General features: G+C 44.8%; 1 protein-coding gene across 1 annotated transcript in view; it reads right to left on the bottom strand.

The window, feature by feature from the left end:
* The window catches only part of MYT1L (myelin transcription factor 1 like), a 1,346,830-nt gene that overhangs the window by 202,048 nt on the left and 1,118,507 nt on the right, over nt 1-26,275 (bottom strand). The window contains exon 13 of the mRNA XM_078647878.1: nt 20,513-20,763. Coding sequence (XP_078504004.1) covers nt 20,513-20,763 — 251 coding nt within the window. The remainder of the gene's footprint in view (nt 1-20,512; nt 20,764-26,275) is intronic.

Here is a 26,275-nt window from a genome sequence, read left to right as displayed (position 1 = left end):
TTTAAATGTAAAATTTGACATTTTTTGTAAGTGTATCGAACACTGTGCCAGTCATGCACTGTGCCAGGGGGGCATTAAATCATTTAGATACTTTTGCAATTCAGCTAATGTATCTGCAAAATACAAAAGTGTTGCTTAGATCGTTAACTCCTTCCCACAATTCTGCAGTTTGTCCCTAAAACTGTGGGGCATATTACCAAGGAATAGCGATATTTATCGCTAAAATCGCTGCCTATCGCTGGATATGTTAGCGGAGAAAACATGCTATTAGCAAAGTTTTTCTCCATTTTTCTAAAATATCCAGCGATAGCGGCGAAATGCGTGAATATCGCTGAGAATACAGCAATATTCACGCATTAGCGACGAAATGCTCTTAGTCATGTTATCCACCTCCCATTGGATAACATGGCTAAGAACTGGTCTGGGCAGGTGTTAGTATTTGGAGATATTCGCGCTTAGCGCGAATATTTCCATCGCTACGCCTGCCTTGCTAATAGGCGATAGCAACGTTAGCGACTGCTTTCAGTCGCTAACTGGTTGGGTACGCCCACTTTGCATGTCATTAGAGATAAACATCGCTGACATGCAAAGCGGGCCCCAAACCGCTCGCTATCGCCTAAAAGCTGTCGCTAACATCAGTTAGCGACAGCTTGCTAATAGGGCGATAGAATTATCGTCGCTTAGCAGCCGAAAACGGCCGCTAAAGCGGCGATAATTGCCTATCGCCTTGCTTGATAATATTCCCCTGTGTCTTTTGTACAGTGAATGCGTGAATGTGTGTATGCGGGTGTCTGCATGTGAGTACACAACTGTGTACGCAGCTTTGTCGCACATACGTGTGTGTGCATTGATCCAAATTTTGGAGTTTTAGTTTAAGAAATGAAAATCTGAGTTGGTGGAAACTGCTTGAACAGAAATGTAATCTTATACACTGCACAGTAATTTCATATTAGCCGACTGACAACAGTTACATTTTCTTAGTCTTTGTCATTGAATGCATTAATGCTTTTTGTGTTTATTTTATTGGGGGTATTTGTATAGCACGGACAATGCTCACTTGAGTAGCAAAGAGCTTTACCTAGTTGCAGGAACACGTTACCAGCATGTGGGGCTACAGAGTTCAAGCAGGGGCATGGGTGTAATTTGGAGGATGGAGGGGTGGGAGAAGTGGAAAGAAGAGCTCGCCCATTTCAATGGAAGACAAAAAAGGCTAATGCAATTGGTTTGACTAAAAAGAGTCCTATGTGTAGTGAGATTCAGAGACCAGCGTAAGGAAGTGTTTGGGGTTCAGTCCAAGTAAATAAACAAGTTAACACCTTTGTGTACTGGACCCTCCAAGGAAAACGATAGGCGCCACTAACTTCTAAAATGTGTTATTGTTTATGGCCTAAGATAATAGAAGCTATGGAAACTGCTGAATTAATATCTGTTGCCGGATGATCTCCATGATTCTTTGTACAACAAGACTCTAGTAAGGAATATGTCAAGCAGAGGATTCTATTTCACATATATAGGCCGTGCCATTAGTTAGATAGACAGCTCGTTTTGAAGAGGTGTCTTATACAAGTTAAGGTCACTCTTAGAGCACTCTCCCACACACACCATTATTTTTATCCCAGTTATCCTCAGTATTAATCATACATAATCAACACATACTCTCAACTAAGGATTCCTGTGGTGCTTTCTGGCAGCCAAAAAATACCAGAGTACAGGCTGTGTGTAATGATGCATTTCACATGCTTTGCTCTTTGTTGCTAGGTGTCAGCAAGGACTTTAAGTGGGCCGCATCCCTCAGGGTCTCAGATCCGGAAGTAATTAAAAATGGACATTAAAACGGGCCCTTATGTGGCCCTATATTTATGTCCCTAACTTTAATGGCAAAAACTCTGACCGATTTCTGAACAATGAATCTAAAACATTAAGACAATCCATGACAACAATGTAGTTCGTATTTATATTTCACCTTTTACTAAGAGTGTTAGCTATTTCCGGGATACTTTTAATGTATTTTTTATTCACATAGCATATTTCTCTTGTATATTGCATACTTTAAAAGGAGTAGCCTCCAGGTGTTTTTACCGGATTCTGAAGTTGAGGCTGAAGTCATTGCAGTGTCGGGGGCCGTCCTCAGCACCGAATGGGTTAAACAACTAACAACCATTGACAAGGTCTAAGGTCCAGCTGGTTTTAGGTGCATGGCAGTTGTTTTGTTATTTATTTAGAAGGAAAAAAGAGGGGAACCAAAATGCCAGCTGGCTGTTTCACTATGGGACTTGCAGACATGTTTATATGTTTAAGCAAAGACCCTAATTACATAGGCCATGCCCCTTTTAGAGCACCCTCACTTTTTCGTCCCACTTAAGGCCCTGATGTGAGCAGATGCCAAGCTCAGATAATGCTCTAATGTTATATAATGAAGAGAAAAGCAAAGTGGCATAGAGCTCCCTGGGACATTTTCAAGGGTAAAAAGTGTTTTACAAATGTTGCAATACAATTCTGAAAAAAAAAAACATTTTAAAGAAGTAGGTGTACCATGCACAGGTATGGTAATGTTTGAGTGAGGAGGCCTCTGTGAAATTCTTAGACTTTGAATTTCTTGGACTTCCTTAGTTGCTAGCACTCTTTGTAGCGGACTTTTCTGAAATAAGTGAAAGCGGACAGAACATGAAAGTGATAGAACAATATCCTGCCCCTTTCCACAGTTTTTATTTGAACTGCAGTGTTGTTTTTCTTTGAACTACCCTTGATGAAAACAAGTTAATCCAGAAACCATATTTATTTTTCTTATAAATGTTTGTGCCACCTTGTTTTTGTCACTATTTCTTTTCACAAGTATACTCCTGTGTTTTGTGTAGAATCCCTGGAACAGACTTAAGGGCATATTAACAAGGGCTTTATCTCCGCTTTTTTGGCTTTAAAAGCCAAAGAAGCGGAGATAAAAAATATCACCCTATCAACAACAGGGGCTAACATGCAAAATCGCATGTTAGCACCCTTTTTCACTACGCTTCCCTCTGCACCTCCAATGAGATGCAAAGTGGGCATTCCAGTGCAAAATAATAGGAGAAATGTCGCTAAACGACATTTCTCCTATTATCAAGCTTCACGCTAACCCTGTTAGAGACAAAAAAAAGCAGTGCTAACCACGGTTAATGCTGCTTTTTTACGTCTGCTAATTTTCAGACTTAGCCATGTAATCCAATGGGAGGTGGATTACATGGCTAAGTCCACCATGGGCTATCAACAAGGATATCCCTATCCTTGTAGTTTTATCGCTGCCTTACCAGTGATAACCTCCCAAAATGCCGCTATCCAGGATTTTTTATCACCTAGGCGGTTAGCGTTGTTAATAAAGCGATAACCAGGCGATATTATCCAGCGATAGCGGGCATTAAAAAATGAACAGTAAGCGCCCTTAGCGTTAATTTTCCCTGTCCCTTGTTAATATGCCCCTTGGAGACCAAACATCGTGAGGTTCTGACATATTGCAAATTTAAAGGCAGGTAAGAGTTGCTCATACAGCAACACCGTTCACGTCTGATGCCTTGGCTTCAACTGAAAGTTGGCTAAAAAGCAGCAGTGCCTCCAGAAGGGCAGAGGAGTGCCACCCACCCTTCTGCCAGCGCAGCAAACATGAACAATAAAATGATTTTATTACCGTTTTATTTTTCAGTGCAGCTGGCCAGCTCAAACCAGGTGTTGTGTCGGGCCATCACTGCTGACTGGCCACATGGGAGGTGGAAGGGTGTACACCTAAAGTTTAAAGTGTGCTTGTCACTTTGGTTGTCTGTCTTGTGATGGCTGGCCTGACAAGCGCACTTTAAACCTCTCCAACCCGAGCTGTCTTAGACAGCTGGGTAGAGAGCAGGCCCAGGCCTCCAGTGCCTGTAGAAGCGCTGAGCCAGCTCGCTCCAACCACTTCTGGTGCTGCTCTAATGCTGGTTAACAGCATGAGAGCAGTATCTGGATTGGCTGGGGAGCTGGCGCAGAGACCCCTTGCGGCCTTTTTGTGATGGACTGTGGCAGAGACCGGAGAGGGGTAGGTAAGTACAATCGTTATTTTAAATTCTTTTTTGTACTGTTTCATTTATTTGAAGTCACTGCCAGGCTGTGTAAGAAATTCTCACTGCCTTCAGCCTCTATTCTAGAGCTCTTAATCATGGCCCATTTAAAGGCATTCCTGGAGTTCCTACCTGATCGCCTCACCACTTTCGATAGCAGCCGTTGTCCGTGCAGGTAACTGTGGTGGAGTGATGGGCATCGTCCCTCAAAATCCCCACTTACTCGGCCCCACCGCCCCACTGCTGTTACCTGCACAGACCGCAGCTGTTCTAAACCAGTGAGGCACCACTAGTCAGGTGAGGAAGGAGACATATCAGCCAGTCAAAAACACTGTGAGGCCAAAATACTCTTTGTCCGAGACTAACACAGGAGTGGGATGGAAAGCCATCGAATCACCAGCAGGATGCGGACACAAACCTGCCCTAAGTCTATATTGCACACAATAGGCCTGTCTGCCAACAGAAAGCTGAAGCTGCCTGTAAAAGAGACATACAATGCAAGTTTGGCTGCTGGCCAAAGAATATGCTGCAGTCAATGAAGGAGGCCATTTTTATTATTTTGTGTGCCAGGTCTACTTATTGTCACAGGCGACCCTGCCTCACGGAAATATTTAACACTTAGGAATAAATGATAAAATACTTCTATGACTCACATATTTTCATCAATGTTGTGAAGGTTTACATTTCTAAACTTAACTGTGTTTCACCGAGAGTGAGGGAGGCACTAATATTCATTAACGCGGTAATCAGGAGGCGCCCCACCTTCCACTGCAAACAGAGCATCCATCTTTTCTAATCTTCATAGTTTAGAAGCCGGGGTTGGGATTCAAACCATAAATCACAGAAGCACATACACACACCAATCCGTCACTGTTCAAGAGAGAGAGCGCGCTTCAAAAGAGATTTGATTTCCGAGCTGGTGAGAATGCAACTGCCTTCGGAGCTAATAACAGAGCGAAGGATTGCATTCTGGGACGGCGAGCTCTGCCTCTGGAGTATTACCTTGATTCATTATGCATCAGTATTCCATCTGAGCGCCTTTTGTCAGAAATAAAATGTTGATTACCTCAATCATGCTAATTTTCTTAGATTTGTCTCCCATAAGTGTCATATTCATTTTTAAAAATAGGAGGAATTGGGTTGTCTTTTTTTCTAGCTTCACCGAGCAATACTTTTGATGTGGATTATTTAATGTCTGCAATATCACCTCCGTGTTCTGTTCATAGTACAGTTTTCTGTATTCCACTGGAATATCATATAAAGGAGATCGGAGGTAACACCTTAACTTAAATAGGTTATACTAGAAGTGAGCGATCATATAATCATTTATTGGTCGAGAGGATATGTATCCATAGTAAACCTAAATTATGAGAAACTTGCTGAAGCCAGGAGTTGCAAAAGGCTGTGCATTGGTCGTGTTTTTGGTAGCAATTGTCTGTGGAAAATAAAGGCATCTTCTTGTGAAGTCAAAGTTCATGGTTTGGTTGTGGGCGCAGAAGAGTGGGTCTTTGTTCACTCCCCTTCAGCCTTTGGCTGTTTGTTTTTATTTTTTAGAAATTGCTATTGGCTGGATGAGCTGTTGTTAAAACCATGGCATATCATGATAGGTTGCACAGGACTTTAAATAGTTCTCTACTGTAACCTTTTCATTCCCTCCCCCATAACTGCCCCAGTGAGTCACCATTCTCCCAACCCCCTGGCCTTAGGATAAGACCCAGCAACATCTGCTAGCCTCCACCACCTCCCATTACCTAACACTGCTATCTTTGTACCTTTGGCTTTGCAGTTGCTTAGTGACTTGCTTCCCAAGGGTAAATAGCCTTTTGTTATGTTATGTTATGTTATACTGCATTTGTAAAGCGCGCAGCTACTCAAAGTATCCCGGCGCTAATTCCAGCGAGAGCCCACACACATAACCATCTAAAGAGGAGACGCAGAGAGAGAGGTCTCAGAAAAGAAAAGTTTTTAGTTTCTTCTTGAACACAGCAGGGTCAGACAGAGCAGCCATTGCCATGAAATACCATTACCACACATCTATTACAATCCATATGTCTTTACCATGCATGTATTTGCAAAGAAAAATTTTACAATGCATATACCTTTATTTTTTGTGTGGCAATGGTATTTTTAGGATTTAGGGCAGTTGAGGGTATTTGGGTGGCAAGGGTATTTTTAGGGTTTAGGGGAAAGGGTATTTGGGTGGCAAGGCTATTTTTGGGATTAGGGTGAGTGAGGATATTTAGGGCAAGGGTATTTTAAGGTTTAGGGTGAGAAGGGATATTTGGGTGGCAAGGGTCCTTTTAGGATTTAGGGTGGGTGAGGGTATTTGGGTGCAAAGGTATTCTTAGGGTTTGGGGTGGGTAAGAGTATTGGGTGGCAAGGGTATTTTTAGGGTTTAGGGTGGGTGAGGGTATTTGGGTGCAAATGTATTCTCAGGGTTTGGGGTGGGTAAGAGTATTGGGTGGCAAGGGTATTTTTAGGGTTTAGGGGAAAGGGTATTTGGGTGGCAAGGGTATTTTTCAGATTTAGGGTAGGTAGGAATATTTGGGTGGCAAGGCAATGAGGCACTTTTTAGGGTTTGGGGTGGGTAAGGGTATTTGGATGGCAAGGGTATTTTTAGGGTAGGGAGGGTTTAGAAGTTGGGGGTTGATACACTCACACACACACACACATATATATATATATATATACACACATGCACACACAGACATATATATATTATTTGGACCTGGCCCTTTTGCCTGGTTAACCCAAACTTGTGCCTTCTTCCTCCTATTTTTTCTGACCTTTTTTTGTTGGCCCTAGGACTTTACCACTGCTAATCAGTTCTAAAGTGCATATGCTCTCTGTGTACATTGTAATGTGATTGGCTGCTGCCAAAATATTCCCCCCAACACAGGAATGGTGTAAAATAAAGTGTAGCTCCCCACTCCTGCCCCGGTACTGCCACTCCTTGGCAATTACGGGCTGCAATAGGGACTTCGGTGGAGGCCCGCGTTGCAATGGGAGGAAAGGCCAAGAGCATTTCTCTCGTAGCCCGCACCCTGCCCCAGGCGCAACACGCACCCTCGCTAAGTGTTACCTGGGGTGTGCGATCTCACGCTCGTCTCCTCTCCACGCGACTTGGGCCTCCTATGCGACTTTGTGGATATTGGGAAGTGGAACCCAGGCACCCCCCCCCCCCCCTGATGGGGTTGGTTCGGGGTCCTTCCTTGGCAAAGACAGGCTCGGGCCGGCGGCACAGCTCCTCTGGGGATGCCAGTCCGGGCCGATGGCAATGACGCAGGTCTCAGGCTGCAACAGGGAAAATGTACATAGCGTCGCTGAGACTCACTTAAGCTCCGGGTGCCCACGATCACAGGGGAATCCTCACGATGGTCTCAGGCTGCACAAAGCACACGCACACAGCGTCGCTGAGACTCACTTGAGCTTTGGGTGTACACAATCACAGGGCAATCCACACAAAGATATCAGGCTGCACAAAGCACACGCACATAGCGACGCTGACACTCACTTGGACTCCGGGTGTACACGATCACAGGACAATCCTCACGAAGGTCTCAGGCTGCATGAAGTACACGCACATAGCGTCGCCGAGACTCACTTGGACTCCAGATGCCCACATTCACAGGGCAATCCTTACAAAGGTCTCAGGCAGCACAAAGCACATGCACACCGTTGCTGAGATTAACTTGAATTCTGGGTGCACACGATCATGGGGCAGTTCTTACGAAGGTCTCAGGCTGCAAAAAGCACACTCACACAGTGTCGCTGAGACTCACTTGAGCTTTGCGTGTACACAATCACAGGACAATCCTCACGAGGGCCCTGGCTGCACTCCGGATCACCGACCGACCCCTGCCCACACCACGTCTTCAACAAGGCCGACTCCACCATCGCACCCCATCTCCGGAACATCATCAACACCTCCTTCAACACCGCCACCTTCCCGGAGAGCTGGAAGCATGCCGAGCTCAGCGCCCTCCTGAAGAAACCAACAGCGGACCCCACCAACCTCAAAAACTTCCGCCCCATCTCGCTCCTCCCTTTTCCTGCTAAAGTCATCGAGAAGATCGTCAACAGACAGCTGGCCGCCTTCCTCGAGACAAACGGATCCCTCGACCCCTCGCAGTCCGGCTTCAGAGCCAACCACAACACCGAGACCGCCCTCATCGCAGCCACCGACGACATCCGGACCCTGCTCGACAAGGGGGAAACAGTGGCCCTCATCCTCCTGGACCTCTCCGCTGCTTTCGACACTGTCTGCCACCGCACCCTAGTCCAGCGCCTCAGCAATATCGGCATCCAAGAGAAGGCACTGGAGTGGATCATCTCGTTCCTTGCCGGAAGAACACAAAGAGTCCGCCTCCCCCCGTTTCGCTCCGAGGCCACCAAAGTCATCTGCGGCGTCTCGCAAGGATCTTCACTCAGCCCCACCCTGTTCAACGTCTACATGAGACCTCTTGCGGGCCATCGCACGCCAGCACAACCTCAACATCATCTCCTACGCCGACGACACCCAGCTGATCCTCTCCCTCACCAGAGACCCCGACACCGCCAGAACCTGCCTACACGAAGGGATAAAAGACGTCGCCGAGTGGATGAAGGACAGCCGCCTCAAACTGAACTCGGACAAGATGGAAGTCCTCATCCTGGGATCTTCGCCCTCCGCCTGGGACGACTCCTGGTGCCCCCCAGCCCTGGGCACCGCACCCAAGCCAACCGACCACGCACGCAACCTGGGCTTCATCCTGGACTTCTCCCTCTCGATGACCAGACAAGTCAACGCCGTCTCCTCATCGTGCTTCAACACCCTGCGTATGCTCTGCAAGATCTTCCGCTGGATCCCGACCGAGACCAGGAAGACAGTCACCCAGGCACTCGTCACCAGCCGTCTGGACTACGGAAACGCCCTCTAAGCCGGGACCACAGCCAAGCTACAGAAAAGACTCCAGCGCATCCAAAACGCCTCCGCCCGACTCATCCTGGATGTCTCCCGACGCAGCCACATCTCCAGCCACCTGTGGAACCTGCACTGGCTCCCTGTCGACAAGAGGATCACGTTCCGGCTCCTCACCCACACACACAAGTCTCTCCACGACCTGGGCCCCAAGTACCTCAACGACCGCATGACCTTCTACACGCCCACCCGCCAGCTACAGTCCACCAGCCTCGCCGTCGCAGCCGTACCACGCATCCGAAGAGCCACCGCCGGAGGAAGATCCTTCTTTTACCTGGCTGCCAAGACATGGAACTCCCTCCCCATCCACCTTCGGCTGACTCAGGACCATCTCGCCTTCAGGAGACAACTCAAGACCTGGCTGTTCGAGCAGTAGCATACCCCTTCCCCAAGCGCCTTGAGACCCTCCCGCGTGAGTAGTGCACTATACAAATGGTATGATTGATTGATTGATTGAAGCACACACACAGCATCACTGAGACTCACTTGGACTCCAGGTGCACACTATTACAGGGCAATCCTCACAAAGGTCTCAGGCTGAACGGAGCACACGCACACAGTGTCGCTGAGATTCACTTGGATTCCAGGTGCACATGATTATGGGGCAGTTCTTACGAAGGTCTCAGGTTGGAAAAAGCACACGCACACAGTGTCGCAGAGATTCACTTGGATTCCGGGTGCACATGATCATGGGGCAGTTCTTACCAAGGTCTCAGGCTGAAAAAAGCACATGCACACAGTGTCCCTGAGACACCTCTGGAATCTTTTATGTTCCTGAGTTTCCACAACAAGTAGACAGCTCTTCTCGGGCCCTTAGGGACAAGTTACTTCAGGACACAACACCCAGCAAAGTCCTTTCAAGCAGGGAGACACAGCACACAGCAAAGTCCCTTAGCCTCTCCTTGGTTAAACCAGCAAACTGCAGGCCAGCCCCTAGAACACACAGCAAGGGTCAGTCATTTCCTTCAGTCTATTCAGCTGTTTCTTCCTTGGCTAAGGTTCCTCTTGACCACAAAAGAATTTCAATCCTTTTCACTCTCATAGTTATACCCCTAAATGTCTTTGAAGTATTTGTGTTCAGGGGGGCACTGAACCCTGTCCAAACCAGTACTAGGTGTCTCCCTGCCACTGACACCTTCTTCCTTTGATAGTGGGGTTCTGGATCATCAATCACTCAGCAGGAGATGGAGCCATTGTTTTATAGTGGCAGCCCAGGCCTCTTTACCACCAGGGGCTATTCCTCCCTCCTACACTCCAGATGCAGGTCAGCCTGTTACTGTCCCACCTCCTCCCCTGGGTCAAGACATTCCCCATATCCTATCACATTTAAATCCAGAAAGTCAATCCACCCCCAGCCAGAGACACACAGAAATGTTAGAACACAAAAAAACAGACACTTCTAAAAGTGTGGTTTCTAAACATACAATGCAAAAACCACCTTCACAAAAAGATGTGTTATTAAATTAAGCTTCATGTCTCCATCTTAAACCAATGGGAAGATAGGCTGGAAACATTTTACACAGCCTCTCCATTCTGTCCTATGGGCAAGGTGGCTTTTCAACAGTGAAAAACGAAATGGAGAGTATTTCACTGTCAGGACATGGTACACACCTCAGTACATGTTCTACATTTCACATACACTGCACCCAGCCCAGTGGAGTACCCTGGACCTACCATAGGGGTGTCTGATGTGCATAAAAAGGGAAGGGTAAGGCCTGGCAAGTGGGTGCACTTGTCAGGACAACAAGGCAGTTTAACAAACTGCACGCAGGCACTGCAGTGGCAGGTCTGAGTTCTCTCTTTAAGGCTACTGGTATGGGTGGCACAATTAGTGCTGCAGGCACACTAGTAGCTTTTGCATTACCAGCCCTGGCACACATAGTGCACTTTACTAGGAACTTTACTAGTAAGGCAAACATACCAATCATGGACAACCAATTACCATTACACTTTACACAGGGAGCACTTGCACTTTGACACTAATCAGAAGTGGCAAAGTGCCCAAAGCATCTAAGTTGGCAGCACCATGTCAGAAAAAAAATGTCTTGGGGGAAGGCAAACTGTTTAAGGAACTTTAGCCAAAAAGGGCAGAGTCCAACACACTTTTTAGTGAAGTTGGTTTTTAAATTATGTGTTTGAAAATGCCAATTTTAGAAAGTTGGCCTTTTCTTGCTTTACCACCCTGTGCCTCTGCCAGCCTGTGGATTCAATGTCTGGTTAAGACTGACTGCTGGGTTGTTTATGCATTCACTCTGGACAGTCACACAAAGGGAGCTGAGTTTTGCCTGGCATATCCTTATGGCTCATCGCCAGGCTGATGGGCCTTCCTGAGGTAGAGTGGTGGGAGGAGTTGTCACTGACAACTGACTAAGGCTGTGCCTGGCCTCTCACAATGCTGTCTCCACCCCTGTGTAGTGAATCTGGAGCCTAAGCAGGGCAAGGCAGAACCTCGTGGACAACAAAGACTTTCCTTTGAAGGTTGCCTACTTCAATGGTCAAAAGGGGTATACAGATTGGACCTATAACCCCACATTTTTTTAAAGCATCTAGATCAAGAGGAGGCTGTGCTAAGAAGACGAGCAGAAGAGCTGTGAGGAGGAGTACTGCCCCTTTGCAGTGTGTTGTTTTACTGGGTTGGCATGCAGTTGCTGCTTCTGTCTTTGAGAGGAAAAGGACAGGACTTTATTGTGTATCCTGCTTGAGAAGTTACCCCAAGGGCTTGTGCGGTTTTACCTTTTGTTAAGAAGTCTTAGGGCCATCAAAGACTTCACCTGCAATATCCCTATACTCCACTACTGGGAGTTCTGTCCTGCAAGTGGTGCCAATTCCAGTTTTGGGCCTTGGAGACATCAAAATCGATGCTTCGCCCTTCTGTCGCCTGTTTTTCCGATGCAGCATCGCAGTGCGGAAGGAAACCATGCACTTCTGCCATGCACCCAAAGAAAGAAAAGCAACACCTTCCTGTGGCTGAAGAACCACCGCAGCCCGTGGTCAGTGCACCGTTGCTCTGAAATCTGAGACCACCACACTGACTCCAATACAGACCCTGCTGTTTTCCTGAAAGAATCAACACATCGTTGGACCACTGCTGAACGAATCGCCACATCACTTGTTTGCCGCTGCCGTATCTACCTCCAGCTAATTCGAATTTCCACACATCACAACTGTGCACCAAGTTTTCCACTGCATCACCTGCAGGCCAGAACCGCCTTGGATTTCAATGCAAGGGTTCTTTTAACAGTCCGGAACTGATGCAACACTTCTTCTGCGTGCAGCAGAACTGACACATCGCTTCCCCAGGGACTCAGGCAACCAATGCTTTACTGTGTTTTCTGACACTTCCCTCCTTTGTGGCTATTTTTCCTTGTGAATTTTAATACATCTAAGGTACTTTGTGTAAAAACACATCCATAGAGTTCTATGGACAGAATTGCTTAAAACTTTTAAGACATGATATCTTTAGTTCTATAAGTTGAATATGATGAAGGGTTACGTCCTCCCTAATCACATATGCAATCAACATCAAGGTACCCCTCTGTGAAAGAAAATACACTTTTTTTAAGGGGGTTGTTACGTGCCACTCATATACATCACTTCAAAAGGAGGTGAGAAAAAGGGAAAGAAAACCTTTTTTTATTAGTAACCAACACCCACTCTAATAGTGGAATGCTTCATCATAGGGTTCACCCTAACTCCTATAAGGCAGGGTGGAATTGTTCATATTCTAGGGAGCTCCTTTATTATTATAATCTATGGGGGGGTAACAGTTCAATAAAAATTCCTCATCCACTCCCTAGGTATCCCTTTATTTGTGGGGAGGATGGGAAAGATTAAAACTATTCTGTGTAGCACATTCTTAAACTTGAATGACTCTCCCTCTTGCCTGCATTAAAGTGTTACTCAGAGTTAATGTCTTAAAATTGTGTCTGGGTTTGGATGTGCGTGATGAAGGGAGTAAACCTCACTCATTGACAGAAGCATGTACTAACAATGGTTTGCACTCTTACTTATCAGAATGTCAGTGCATTTGGGCATAGCTTCAGAATGTTTGATGTGCAATCTCCATCCCCATCATTTCTGTGACTTCGACCTTTTTTCAGTGGAGTATGCCTAGGTACTATCAATAAGATTTACATTAGCCTAGCATCAGTCATTCTTCTGTTTCTACATTGGCTACCCATAGAGCAACGCATACATTTCAAAACTCTATGTATTGCTTTCAGAAACATAAATGCTGACCTTACCCATTGAAAATCAGGAGCAGGACAGTGAGTTAGACACCAGGATGTAGACGGTGAGTGCAAACCCTAGTTGGCGAACTGTGTCAAATCAGTATCCACATAAATGAGTTGGAGGGTTCAGGGTATTGCTTATTAAAATAGTTTATCTTCTTTTTTGAGGGATGTGTTTGAAGGGTTCAGTCTGGCTTCAGGAGGCAGGGAATTACAGATTCAATGGGCCAATCTGGAGAAAGTTTGATTGTAGGTTTTCTTATTCCAAAGTTTTTGAGGTTTCAAAAGTAAAGTGCTGGTGCTTTTAGACAATCTGCCACCACCAGACAGTTCCAGTTTATCAGCTAGGTACTTCAGTGTTTTGAAGTGTAGGGCTTTATGTGTCAGGAAAGCAATTTTTATGTGTATCCTTGCCTCATAAGGGAGCCAGTTTAGTGCCTTCAGATCAAGAGTGATGTGGTTGTTACTTTTGGATCCAGTGATGAGTAGGCCTGGGCGGTGAACTCCGCTCTGTTCGCTGAGTTTGCAGAGTTTTCTGCACTCCACAGACCTCACGGAGTGCGGAAAACTCCACTCCGCATAGTGAAGTGGAGTTTTTCCTCGCTCGCGCAGTAAGTTGGTGAGCGCGAGCTACTGTTCAGGTAGAATTTCTAGCGGGAGGAAGATCAGCGCGAATGGCAGTTTGCACTGTACTCTGCCACTTGTGGAACTCCGTGGAGTTTTTTGTCACTTCACAGAGTTCCTCATAGTGGAAAGTCGTGAACTCCGCCCAGGCCTAGTGATGAGCCTTGCAGCAGAGCTGAGGAATGCCCTTAGTGGAGCAAACTTGGATCTTGGCTAACCACATAGGTTTGCACTCCCATAGTCCAATCTGGGGATCACTAGAGCTTGCATGGCTGATTTAAGGACGTTGAAGGGGTTGTCCAACCTAGTGCTTCAGTTTTTGGTGATAACTTTTTCATTCAATACGTGGATCACCAGTGCTTTTGCACTTTTATATTTAACATATTTTTAAAGTCTCAATGCATGCAGCTATTATCCTAAGACTTTATGGTGGGGACAATATACTTCACGTATCCACATGTGAACTGTAGAAATATAATATTCTTCCACTAGTTATAAGTATTTGTTTCCCACTTCCTTAATGAAAAGTGCATAGTTACCTATCTTGATTGTATTCAATTAATGCATATAAGATGGCAAGAAGTAAGAAAAAGTTTTTTCATGACCATTTATATTTTCTGAGTTCTGTATTAATCCTGTCTCCTGAATTTTCCAAAGGGGTTATTCTCCTTGAGGGGCCGTGACCACTTTCTGCTGTGTCTTGTCACGTGATACACTTGCCACAGAACAATAAGAAAGGAACACAGTATATTAAATGTAATTCTGAATAAGTAAACCATGGTGTCTGTAGTCTGAATTATGCTAATATTTAAGTTCATGTTAGCAAGATTTTGGATTATTATTTGTGGGGGTGTACCTCATCAGTTTATTCATACAATATCCTAGTGACCTCAAATACAGATAAATCACGTTGCTAGGATGACTGCCACCTTTCACAGTCCCACGTTTTATATTTAGACTGAGTCACTTTTTAGGTTCCCTGAATCTTCCAGTGGGCAAGACATGATGCCTTAGCTCATGACAGCTCCATGAGATTGGATACTTTTATTCAGCACTCTCTGTAATTTTAAACTTTGCGTGAAAAAACTCAATGTGGTACAAACAGCCATTTCTGGCCACCACGATTGTGCCTTTCTTCTGGTGCCTTGGCGTCTCCTCCTGGTTCTCAAGAGATCCAAAAATGTCTCACTTTTACTCAAGAGATCCAAAAATGTCTCACTTTTTTTACGGATGTTGAAAATTTCTGCATGGTTACTACTACAGTTCTCAGACTTCCAGTGAAGGCTTCTGAGGAATAGGTTTCCTTCGTGTCAGGACATCAAAAGTATCCTTTGTAGCCCACTCCCAGGTGGGCAGCTGGTTCCTCTTCGCAGGGATATTCATTATTCTACCTTTTGTGTCTTGTAGTTGAGCCTACCTACCTTTGTAGCAGGTCCTTTTTGTTTTCCCATAAACAATCACAGTGTGTCCTGTTCTAGCAAATAGAAAGAGTGTTGTCCCTCTGTCCAAAGATCATAAAGCCACCAGCATAAGAGCCAGTGGTTACTCTTCTCATATTCATGCCCTCAGATGGATTTCTGATATCTCTAAACACAGAGTTATTTCACACCGCATCAAAGACTTAAACACTATCAAGAGGGAATTCTATATGAACAGAATTAATTACTACTAAATCGTTTCAGCAACAAAGGTAGGTACTCGTGAAGTTACCATTAAACTACATTAAGCAAATATCTACCCCTACCACTGAAAAAGTAGTAAAAATAACAGTTAATATACTTTGTACAATTTCACTCATTCTGATAGTGGAAAAGTAACTTAAATATAATTGAATTTCTCCATCAGACCACTGCCTGGGTATTGTGTGGGTGCCAGAGTATCTATTAAGAGCATGAGCCTTTATACTAGTAAGCCTTGTGAGTATTATATGTGACTTTTAGTTGGGAGTCGGTGAAGTAAATTCATAGTAGTAGACACATTGTTCCATTTTTGGGGGTTGGGATTCATTTGGCTACATGGTCTGTAGTCATTATTTGCATCAATAAAGCACATGGATAACACACTGTTGCTAAGGGTGCAGTAGTCAGAGTATTCCATTACCAGGCCATTTCAAACTCTGAAGGAGATTGGATTTGGAGGAGTGGGAAGACTTTGCAATGCATGGAAATGCTAAAAGTAGATGAATTTTTTTACAGTTTTTATCTGGACGTCTAATGTGCGCTGTGCATGAAAGAGGATGCTCAGATGTATTTTTTCAGTGACATGTTTAGAGGCAGCCCCTGACTTGAAGGCCATTTCAAATTTGTGATTTGGGTTTAGTTCCATTCCACATCTTTAATGTCATTATTGTTTAAACAGGAGATGTTCCCTTTTGTTCACTGTTGGAAATGTGAGGGACATTTGACTCTAGGTTTCATGATATCAAAATCATTCTTAAGACAAATGTGAACCAACATGTAATTTTAAATGTACCTAATATTTTCACGGAATTGAAACATATAGCGCATTAACCCATTGAACATAAGTGGTGATAGGCAAGTGGCAATCCACCTTATGAGATCAAATGGCTATGGTGAACCTGTGGCTTCAATCACGGCTTTAATCACTGCAGAGGGTTTGGAACTGTATTAGATTTAAACCAGTTTATTAGGAAAGAAGTACCAGGGTGATTCACGTAAAACTGTAACCTTAAAGATTCAAAATGCTTCAGTATTAAATACCGCCCAGTTGAAAAATTATGCTACGGCCAGTGCCTAAATAAAAAAACAAAATGCAGGGCTCTTGTCAGGAGGCCACTGCAGCTTGCATCAGTCATTGCCCCTGAAAGTACCACCACAGTGCCAACACAACTACTAACCATCACACTCCTACAAGTGTGACAATTTGTCTATTCCATGTCCCCAAAGCTATAATAAGGTATTAGCATTTTTAAATGTAAACAACTATTCTTATACTCATCTGTACATTAGACAAACAGTGCCACCATGTGCAAGAATACCATAAGCGCCAGTCTTGACAATTAAGTGCCAGTGCCTAGCACCAGAAACCAGTTGCTCAAATTAAGTACTGGTTATGGCCCATACAAAAGCAGCAGCAAATAACACAAAGGGAGGAAGGAGAAGGCTGAGAGACAAAAGAGTACAAAATATCAAACAGTTGAATAAGTACCCCATCATCTCTATTCCACCTCCCTGTAGGGGTGTCCCCAGCCCGTTACTATGATAAGTTTACTCACAATGCCAGAGAACCATGAATCCCACCTGCACAGAGACAATTTCGAGCTTTCCCCTATGTCTTATGACAGCCTGTCTAGGAAAGTTTGAGTAGATTCTGTAAAAAGAGAATAGCACTTCTCTTCCATTTCCATTTTCAGGCACTCAGGATAACAGACAGAGGCACCCAAAGCCCTTGCCACCATTCTTTTCTAGATGGTGACGTGGGACTGTTTCTTCAACAACGTGTTCAGATTCAGGTGGCCCTCGTTTCCCTTAATCACCAATTTTAAGAGTCTACCTCTCTAATCTGGTCAGGTAACTACAGCCCTGTTCATGCACCATCATCATTCCATCACCTTTTTTCCTCAGAAAGAGATGGGAATTCCACAAATCACCTGCCATCACAGCATCTCCCTCCAGTCCTAGCAAATCCAGAAGCAACTTTGAGATCTCCACTTAGGTTTGCTGCATTTATCTCCTCGATAGCAGCATGCAGTGCATTGATACAACACAGGAAAGCTCTCTCTCCCTGCTAAAAGCTAAAGTCATTTCTGAGAATCTAGTCTGAGTCACTATGTGTTTTAGCAGAGGCAGGAGGTTAATAAAGTTCAGCAGAGACCCAATAACTAATTTTGTTTATCTTTTTCCAGCACATCCAGTACCCAGGTCAGAGAGTAATCCCTCAGGGCCCATATTTACACGCAGATTAGGCATCCATAGGGAGCCACCTACTGGTGGCGTCACACAATTGTGGTCTGATCCTCACCCACTGGAGTACAATGTTAACCCCTCACGGTCATTACGCCCACCTTCCATCTCCACATTGAGAATGCGCAGCATCAGTTGAGGTGTCGGGCTTTCCTCCCTTCCCCACGTCCAGAATTGGGCTGCTTGGCACCACTGCTGCTCCACCCAGGAATGTCCTCGAGTTGCAGAGGGTCACCACTTCCAGGGCTTTAAGTGGACTGGATCTCACGGGTGCTGAGCACCGGCAGTTTTTTAAAGGAGGCCTCGATACGGGTCACTATCGGGCTCTGTTTTGTGCCCTGGCACGGGCTGCCAGTCGTTTTTCCAGACTGCAGTGACAGCAGGTACATCAATGTAAGTGTGCTCACACAGCTCACTTCTCACTAGTGCAGAGGCTATGGCATGACTTCATGCCAGGTGAGCGTTGTAGGGGAAGGGAAATCCTGTAAAGAGAGTCAGTTTCTCTCTGGATTTCCCTTCTCTTTCTGAAACTCAGGATCAGCAACATTTTCATGGTGCACCAGGGCTTTAAGTGGAAACTTTATTCAATATTATTTACAAGCCATAGTCCTGACTTGTTGAAGGTTTGATGTTACTTGTTGTATCATATCTGGATGCAATGACAGAAACAGCAAAATACAAGTCGGGCGGCACACTATGCGAAGCACAGGTTTTTAGCTTAGGTGTTTTTAAGCCACGCCCTTAATTACATTGGCCACTCCTCTTGGAGAGACCCCCCGTTTTTTTCATCCCACTTAAAGCCCTGACCACCTCCTCACTGATTGCTCAAGCGTGGGATGCACTCAGTGCTTAATTTGCAAAACAATAAGGGGCAGATTTATGTTAACTGGCGCATCCCCAGGGATGCGCCAGTTAATGTGCGCCACAGCTCCGCCACCCATGGTGCACCGCATTTACAATGCGGCGCACCATGGGGCAAAAACGGCACAGATGCGTGACGCATCTGTGCCGTAAAGGCGGCGCATTGCTGGAGTTGCGTCGCAAGCGCGACACAGCTCCAGCAAGGCTCGGGGGTGCCCTATCTGACCAATGCTGCATCAAGACCTACGCCTGCTTCAAGCAGGCGCAGGCTTTTGACGCAGCATTGGCCTGAAAGTGACTGAGTGAAATCTTATAGATTTCACTCAGCCACTTTTGCGAGGCGCACCTGCCCCGGAACGCCCACCCTGCGCCGGAACGCCCACAAGCGGCGCAGGGCTTTACAACGTGACGCATCTGCCTAGATGCGTCACGTTGTAAATCGTTCGTAGGGATGCGCCACGTTTACGTCGCCTTGCGTGACGCAACAGCGGCGTAAACGTGGCGCAAGGGCCTCATAAATCTGCCCCTCAGTGCCAGGGCCCTTCTCAGGAGGCCATTGCAGCATGCATCACCCAGTGCCCTCGCCAGGACGGCCAGTGAAGTTACCAAATCAACTACTAACCAGCACACTCCTACAAGTGTGACAATTCGGACTATTCCAGGCACCCAAAGCTATAAGAATGGCTTGCTCGGTCGGGCATTTCTATTTTTGTATGTATATTCAGTTAATAAACAACTGTTCTTGTGCTCATCTGTAAATTGCACAAGCAGCGCCACCATTAGTGCTGGTGTTGACAATTATATGCCACTGGCCCAAATTAAGCCCTGGCCGCACTGATCTGAATCCAGGAGACTGGGGAGAAGAGAGTGAGTAGCTAGTGGGCTCTCCACCAGAGCACTCCTCTGCATAAAGCTTCGTAGGGGCCCACGAGCACCCCCCCTCCAACGTCACGGTGGGCCAGTGGACTCCGGGCCCCATTGTGACAACAAGTCGGGCAGAAGAACAGAACGGGACTTGAGTGCTTTAAGTGGCCAAGTCATTGTCTTGTTCACTGTCTGCCCCCATCCCTTGTTTGGATTGTTCTGTGGTTGTGTCAGACACGCTAGTCCATTCTTTAAGCCTTTTGAGAAGAACAATGCGGTCCAAGGAGTGTATTGCAGACTGCTGAGCGGGCAAGAAGTGAGAGGGTGGCTTGCTTGCCTTCATCTACACTGGTGAGGACTTGCCTGTCCCAATGGTTTAAGGAATTCTAACTACCTCACAGACCGTTATGTAGAGTGCCTGATATGGTGATGTGGCAATCCTGCACAACGGTAATATTACACGTTCTGCCGGTGGTAACTCTATTAATGCAACCATGGCATTACAAAGATGACAGATGCGGCGGTGGCAACGGTTTGTATAAATATGTAGGTATGACTATATGGTACCACTTTTGAAGACGCAGATTTCACGTAAATTATTGGTAAAAACGTGCGCTACTCAGACTGTGTATGCTTTCACTATGCTAAAACTACAATGCAGCAAATGTGCAATGAAGTTAAAATGATTTTCATGTGTAATAGCGTGTAAACATGGCAATGCAAATATAAGGCAACATAAGGATAAAATCACAGCAAAAGAGGCACAGTCAACATCATTTCAAATGTGTCTGGATCAGAAACGCAGGAGCTGTGGACGGAGACGTGTCTCTTCCTTTTGTGCGCACTGTTAAAACTGAAATGCTTTCCATTCAGCCAGCGCACAAAGAAGGGTCATTATTTCTATTTTTAAACCTGCCAGGGGCAGGCTTGTCTAGCGCGGCGAGGAGGTTCATATCTTCATCAACATACATAATTGCTCCTTTTTACCCTGGCACAGAGATCCGGAGGTTTGGCGGCGAGGCTCTGCGGCATCTCCCTGCAGCGGGTGGAGAGGTTCAGAATGGCGGTGGCCGCCATGTGCGCCGCCTCCATGTCATGGGTGTAATCAAAGCTGCTCTTGCTGCACGTGCTGCTGGCGCTGCTGCCGCCACCACAACTCATATTGCTGCTGCTGCTGCTCATGGCGTAACTGCTCGTTGTGCTGCTAGTTGGGCTGGAATTCTTGCAGTAGCGTTTTGCTGTGGGAACAAATAGAATACGGGATTAATAAATGCGAACATCACCCACACCAACAGCACAACAATTTTTTGAGATTTGCCAGTATAGGAATAACATACGAAGCCACCGATTCCACTAGGCCCTCATCAAGGGCAGAGACATCCAAAGGATTTTGGGGGCCCCGGGCCAATCCTATTTTAGGGGCCCATGTTTAGAACAGCTTTGACTTTATGATCCATTTTCAACTCTTTCATGCCCTCTTTGGCCAGGTCACTGATAGAGCACAGGAGCACTTGTCTAAATTCTAAATGTATGTACATCTAATATTCCGGGATAGTGACATGTGTTTTCAGTGTTGTAACATAGCAGCAGCTCACCAATATTAATCCAAATAATCTCTGTGACAACCGGTTATTTCGCACATGAGGTCCTGTTTTGTTCTAAAAAAAAACGTTATTATGGATACTGCATGAAACAAAAATAGAGTGCAAAATGTCTGTAATAGACTCACAGACCACCCTGATTGAAAAGCAATGAAAGGAAAACGGTATTTAAAAGAACCTGGTGAAGAATTATTCAATGTCATTAGGGCAAGACTCTCTGCAGAACAGAGCTGAGCCTATCCGAGGCCCCCATGAAAGGCTGGGGCCCTGGGCAGCAGCCCACTTTGCCCATGCATTAAAACATCTCTGATCAAGGGTTGCAAGTAATTTTTTGTGTCGTATTACTACACCCAATATTCCTGATACTATAGGGTGCAGTAATTGCAGGGTGCAGCATTACTGCATTACCCGAGAACAACGGCGGACAGTAAGTTTTAGAGGGAGGGGGACGAAGGGACACACACACAAACGCATACACATAACACTAACAACCACGCATTCACATGCACACAGAAACACATTCATTCATAACACTCTTTACCAAACATTCATACATACACACCAAAAATAATAAGCGCCAGTGCTCGAAGGCTTTATCAGAAGCTCTACAGTCAGCACAGGTGATTATTAGGATTGAAAACAAAACACACAACAGAGCAGACCAGGTCTAGAGATGGCGTGTGACTATACCAGTGACTGTGAAACAGTTGGAGACATGTGTGGGCCAATGTTATTGAAAACAAAAAGAGCTTTAGAACAATTCCCATCAGCCCACCCTTATGGTGGAGTTTACGTCATGTGGGAATTGCTGATCATTCCATACCGCATCCGACCATATAGTGCCGGTGTGGAAATGGATGTCAGTAATCTAGCCATGATGTTCATTCTAGACTAGTGTGAATAAAGTGCAGTGCTCAAATAATACTGACATCCATTTCCACACCGGCACTATCTGGTCGGATGCGGTATGGAATGATCAGCAATTCCCACATGACGTAAACTCCACCATAAGGGTGGGCTGATGGGAATTGTTCTAGCTCTTGTTTTCAATAACATTTTTGTTTTGAAATATTTTTGTTTTCAATAACATTGGCCCACACATGTCTCCAACTGTTTCACAGTCACTGGTATAGTCACACGCCATCTCTAGACCTGGTCTGCTCTGTTGTGTGTTTTGTATCTTGTCAGCAGGGGAGCGAGCAGACAGGTCGTAAAACATTCCCCTTGACCCTCCACACTTTGTTTTTTTAGATTATTAGGATTGCCCAATGCCATGGCTGCTTAGTCTTGATTGCACCTCATGACTCTTTCTTCCATCACACTACACTACCTACTCTTTAATTCACTCTTACATGTTCTTTTTCATCCCTGATTCCGCCGTTGTTGCTGTTTTTTGGACTCTCTCCTTCTGCTTTCACCCTTTTGTTTTTTTCACTCTCTTGATCTGGGTCAAAGTCTGATGAAAAAAAGTCACTTTCAGTGTACCCGATCTTCATCTATCAGCTCCAACAAGACACTGCTTCTCAATATTTTGGTGTGGGAACATTGGTTAAGGAATACCCCTGCTACATTTGGCAGTATTTATCTGAAATGGAATTGTAATTAGTGGCTGATGTGAGTTTGGCAGGAATGAGGCATAATTCATAGTGCTGGAGTTTATGCAGTTGCTTACTGCATGTTTTGGCACTTTCGATTTTTTTTCCCTAATCATATATTGTCAAGTATATCTGGCAAAGGCTACACCAGAAAACAAGAAACTAGTAAACCTGCATTACTTGCAATCCCAATTCAGAAACAAACCGAGGTTTTGCACAAACGTAGTAACGAAAAGGGTACTCAGATGATGTTTGTTGGAAACGTGCCCTTCCTGCAGGGCCATACATGATTTTTTTGCCTTTTTACTGAACTCTATTTTTGTTGGCTGTAAAACTGTGTGCACTTTACCCTTGCTAGCCAGTGGTAAAGTGTTTGTGCTGACTTTGTTAAACATGGTAAAATTAGTATGCAGTTGTGAGCCTTAGTGCGGTCTTCCCCCAGATGTTTTGCCTTCAACCCTCCTATTTTGCTGGTCTCGTTTTTGCTGGCCGTAAGTCTTTGCACACTTAACCACTGCTAACTAGTGCTATTGTGCTTGTGCTCTATACTTCAGACATGGGGACATTATCTTATACCCAATTGACATATTTAATTTACTTGTACATCCCTAAAAGAGTGGTACCACAAGTAATGAGAGCCTGTAAATTAAATGCTACTAGTGCCCCTAAAGCCCTGATTGTGCCACCCACTTAGGTAGCCCTCCTAAGCATGTCTCAGGCCTGCCATAGTGGCCTGTGTGTGCAGTTTTTAAACTACCTTTTCGACCTGTCAAAATAAATGTTTTGCCAGGCCCAAACCTTCATTTTTAATACATTTAAGTCACCCCCAGAGTTGACTATGAACAGCGCAGAGAGCAGGGTGCAGTGTATTTAAAACGTAAGACATTTACTATTAAGTTTTACATGTCCTGGTAGTGAAAAACTTCTGAATTTGTTTTTCACTACTACAAGGCATACCTCCCTGATAGATAACATTGAAGTTACCTTATTACATTTAATAAACTGTAAGCTCTAAAGAATAGCAGGAGGACAGTTAAAGTTTGGTGTCTAAAGAATTGTAATTAAAAGTCCTCTTAAATGGTGGAGCCGGATTTTTTTATCACAGTTCTGAAAATGACGCTTTTAGAAAGAAATTGTGGCTTACAAACAAGTGATTCTGTCCCCAATTAACCAATTAGAGAAAAATAAAACCTTTCTCAAAAGAAATATATCAGTGAGAAAACAAATGGCCCTGAAGAATGACACGTCTGTGGTCATCAAACCTGCCAACAAGGGGGGAGCCCTAGTGATTTGGCCCAGAGAGATATCTTTAAAAGAAGGCAGGAATCAAGTACACAATCAGGAATGGTACAGCCAAGTGAGAGATGATCCCACAAGACCCACGCAAGAACTTATAGTTGAAATACTAAAGCTGGCTTTTTGGGACCCAAAGAATTTGATTATTTATACAAAAGATTTCCAAGGATTCCGGTTATATACTTTCTGCTGAAAATCCACATAGGCTCAATGAGCCAGCCAGGGAGACTGATCATGTCGGGTAGTGATTCCCTGTTGGAGCCAATCTCAAAATACGTGGATTGTTTCCTGAAGCTCTTTTTGACTGAGGTTAAGTCATACCTGAGAGACACTACTGATTTTATTACCAAAGTGGAAGGCCATGAGTTTGATGACCAATCTCAATGGGATGATCTCATTTGATGTAACTTCATTATACACTCAGATACCCCAAGACGAAGCACTACAAGTGATTGAGCTATACTTGGAAGGTAGACCTTGCCCTCATCGAGTACCCATGACATTTATTGTCAAAGTGGCGGAGGTTGCCCTTCGAAAAAACTACTTCAAGTTTGAAGACTCATTTTTTATCCAGGTGAAAGGATCCGCCATGGATTGTACTTTTGCCCCTGAGATGGCGGTACTCTTCGTGACTCAGTACAAAGAAAAATTCATCTTTAGCAATAATCCCTTTCAGGAGAATATTCTACAGTGGTTACGTTACATAGATGACATGTGGTGCCTGTGGCAGGGCTCAAAGGAGGAACTGGAAACGTTTCATGGCTGGTTGAACAGTCGCCATAAAGAAATAAAATTCAGCGTGGACTCAAGGAAGACATGTATGAGATTCTTGGATGTGGAGGTTTCCCCTGATGAAAATAGGTTGATCACCTCATGGCACTAAAACCTACTGATAAAAATGCCATCTTACCCCATAGGAGTGCTCACCCCTGAAGTTTGAAAGAAAACATTCTGTATGAACACCTGTTGCGGATCTGACGGAATTGTTCAAGGAAAACTCATTATGAACACCACGCAGCCATCTTTCGTGACCAAATGATTATGAGGGGTTACCCAAAGAAATTGCTAAAACACGCAATTAAAAGAGCCTGGTACACACCCCGTGAGGAACTCCTGACCAAGAGAGAGAAGCCATAACCAGAGAGACTAGTGTGCGTTACAACATTTGGCCCTGACACAAATTAATTTAAGCAAATCATATTAAAGAACTTGCATTTGTTAGAAAATCTTGAATGTGCTTTTCCGAAGCCTCTGTTAGCCATGAAGAAAAATCAGAGCATTGGCCAGCAAATCGTAATGGTGGATATTTTCCCCAAAGAAGCCAAAGGGAATCTTCGATCACAATGGCATCTCAAACCTGTCACAGGCCACCACAAATGTGGAAATTGCTCCTTGTGCGAGTTCACAATAGAAGGATCAGACTTTGTTCACAACACTATAAGATGGCGCCATTCGGAGTTTACTAATTGAAAGGCCAAAAACGTGGTTTACACTGTTCTTTGTCCTTGTCAGAAGTTATATATAGGCAAGACAAACCAGCTGGTCAACCAACGTATTACACAACATCGATCTAGAATCAAAAAGGAAGTATTAACAGCACCGATGGTTGAACATTTCATTGAAAAATCCCACAGTGAAAAGGATCTAAAGTGGACAGTGTTGGTGGTGCTGAATACAGCAAATCGATTAATGGATATTGAAGCAGCTTTATTGCAGAAAGAGGCTTATCTAATTTAAAAATACAGCAGTGCAGTGACAGGGTTGAATGGGATGACAGAATTGTCTAACTCATAATGTTTTGACATGTAAAATACATTTCCCACAATGCAACTGTCTGGGACTTACAGTCTTGTCACATTGACTACTGCCATTGGTCGAATACAATTCCCAGAAGGTTGATTGTAATTGACTACAATTCCCACAAGGCCCAGCGCACTTTCACAAGCATATGTTCTCACGAGAAATACCCATACTCAAGTAACTTACTGGTGGAATGATGGCGGACAGACCCAAACATGTGTGTTATAAGTAAGTCTTTGAAGTTTCAATAGTACCCAGTCATACTTTAGATAGCAGCCGGTTCTGGCTTAGTAACTGACATCAATAAATTGTCTCAGGAATTGAGGACGCAGTTGAATTGAGACCCGCGAGGGACATCAAAAGCCCAGTCCATGTAAAGATACACGTGTAGTATGGTTTTAAGTCCTAATTGTTGTTTGAGACATAACACAAGTAGCCACAAGTATTTATTGGCTCTG

Source organism: Lissotriton helveticus, chromosome 6 (assembly GCF_964261635.1).
Source record: "Lissotriton helveticus chromosome 6, aLisHel1.1, whole genome shotgun sequence".
Taxonomy (NCBI): domain Eukaryota; kingdom Metazoa; phylum Chordata; class Amphibia; order Caudata; family Salamandridae; genus Lissotriton; species Lissotriton helveticus.
Note: the sequence above shows the minus strand (reverse complement) of the source record. Positions and strands in the feature narration are given on the sequence as shown.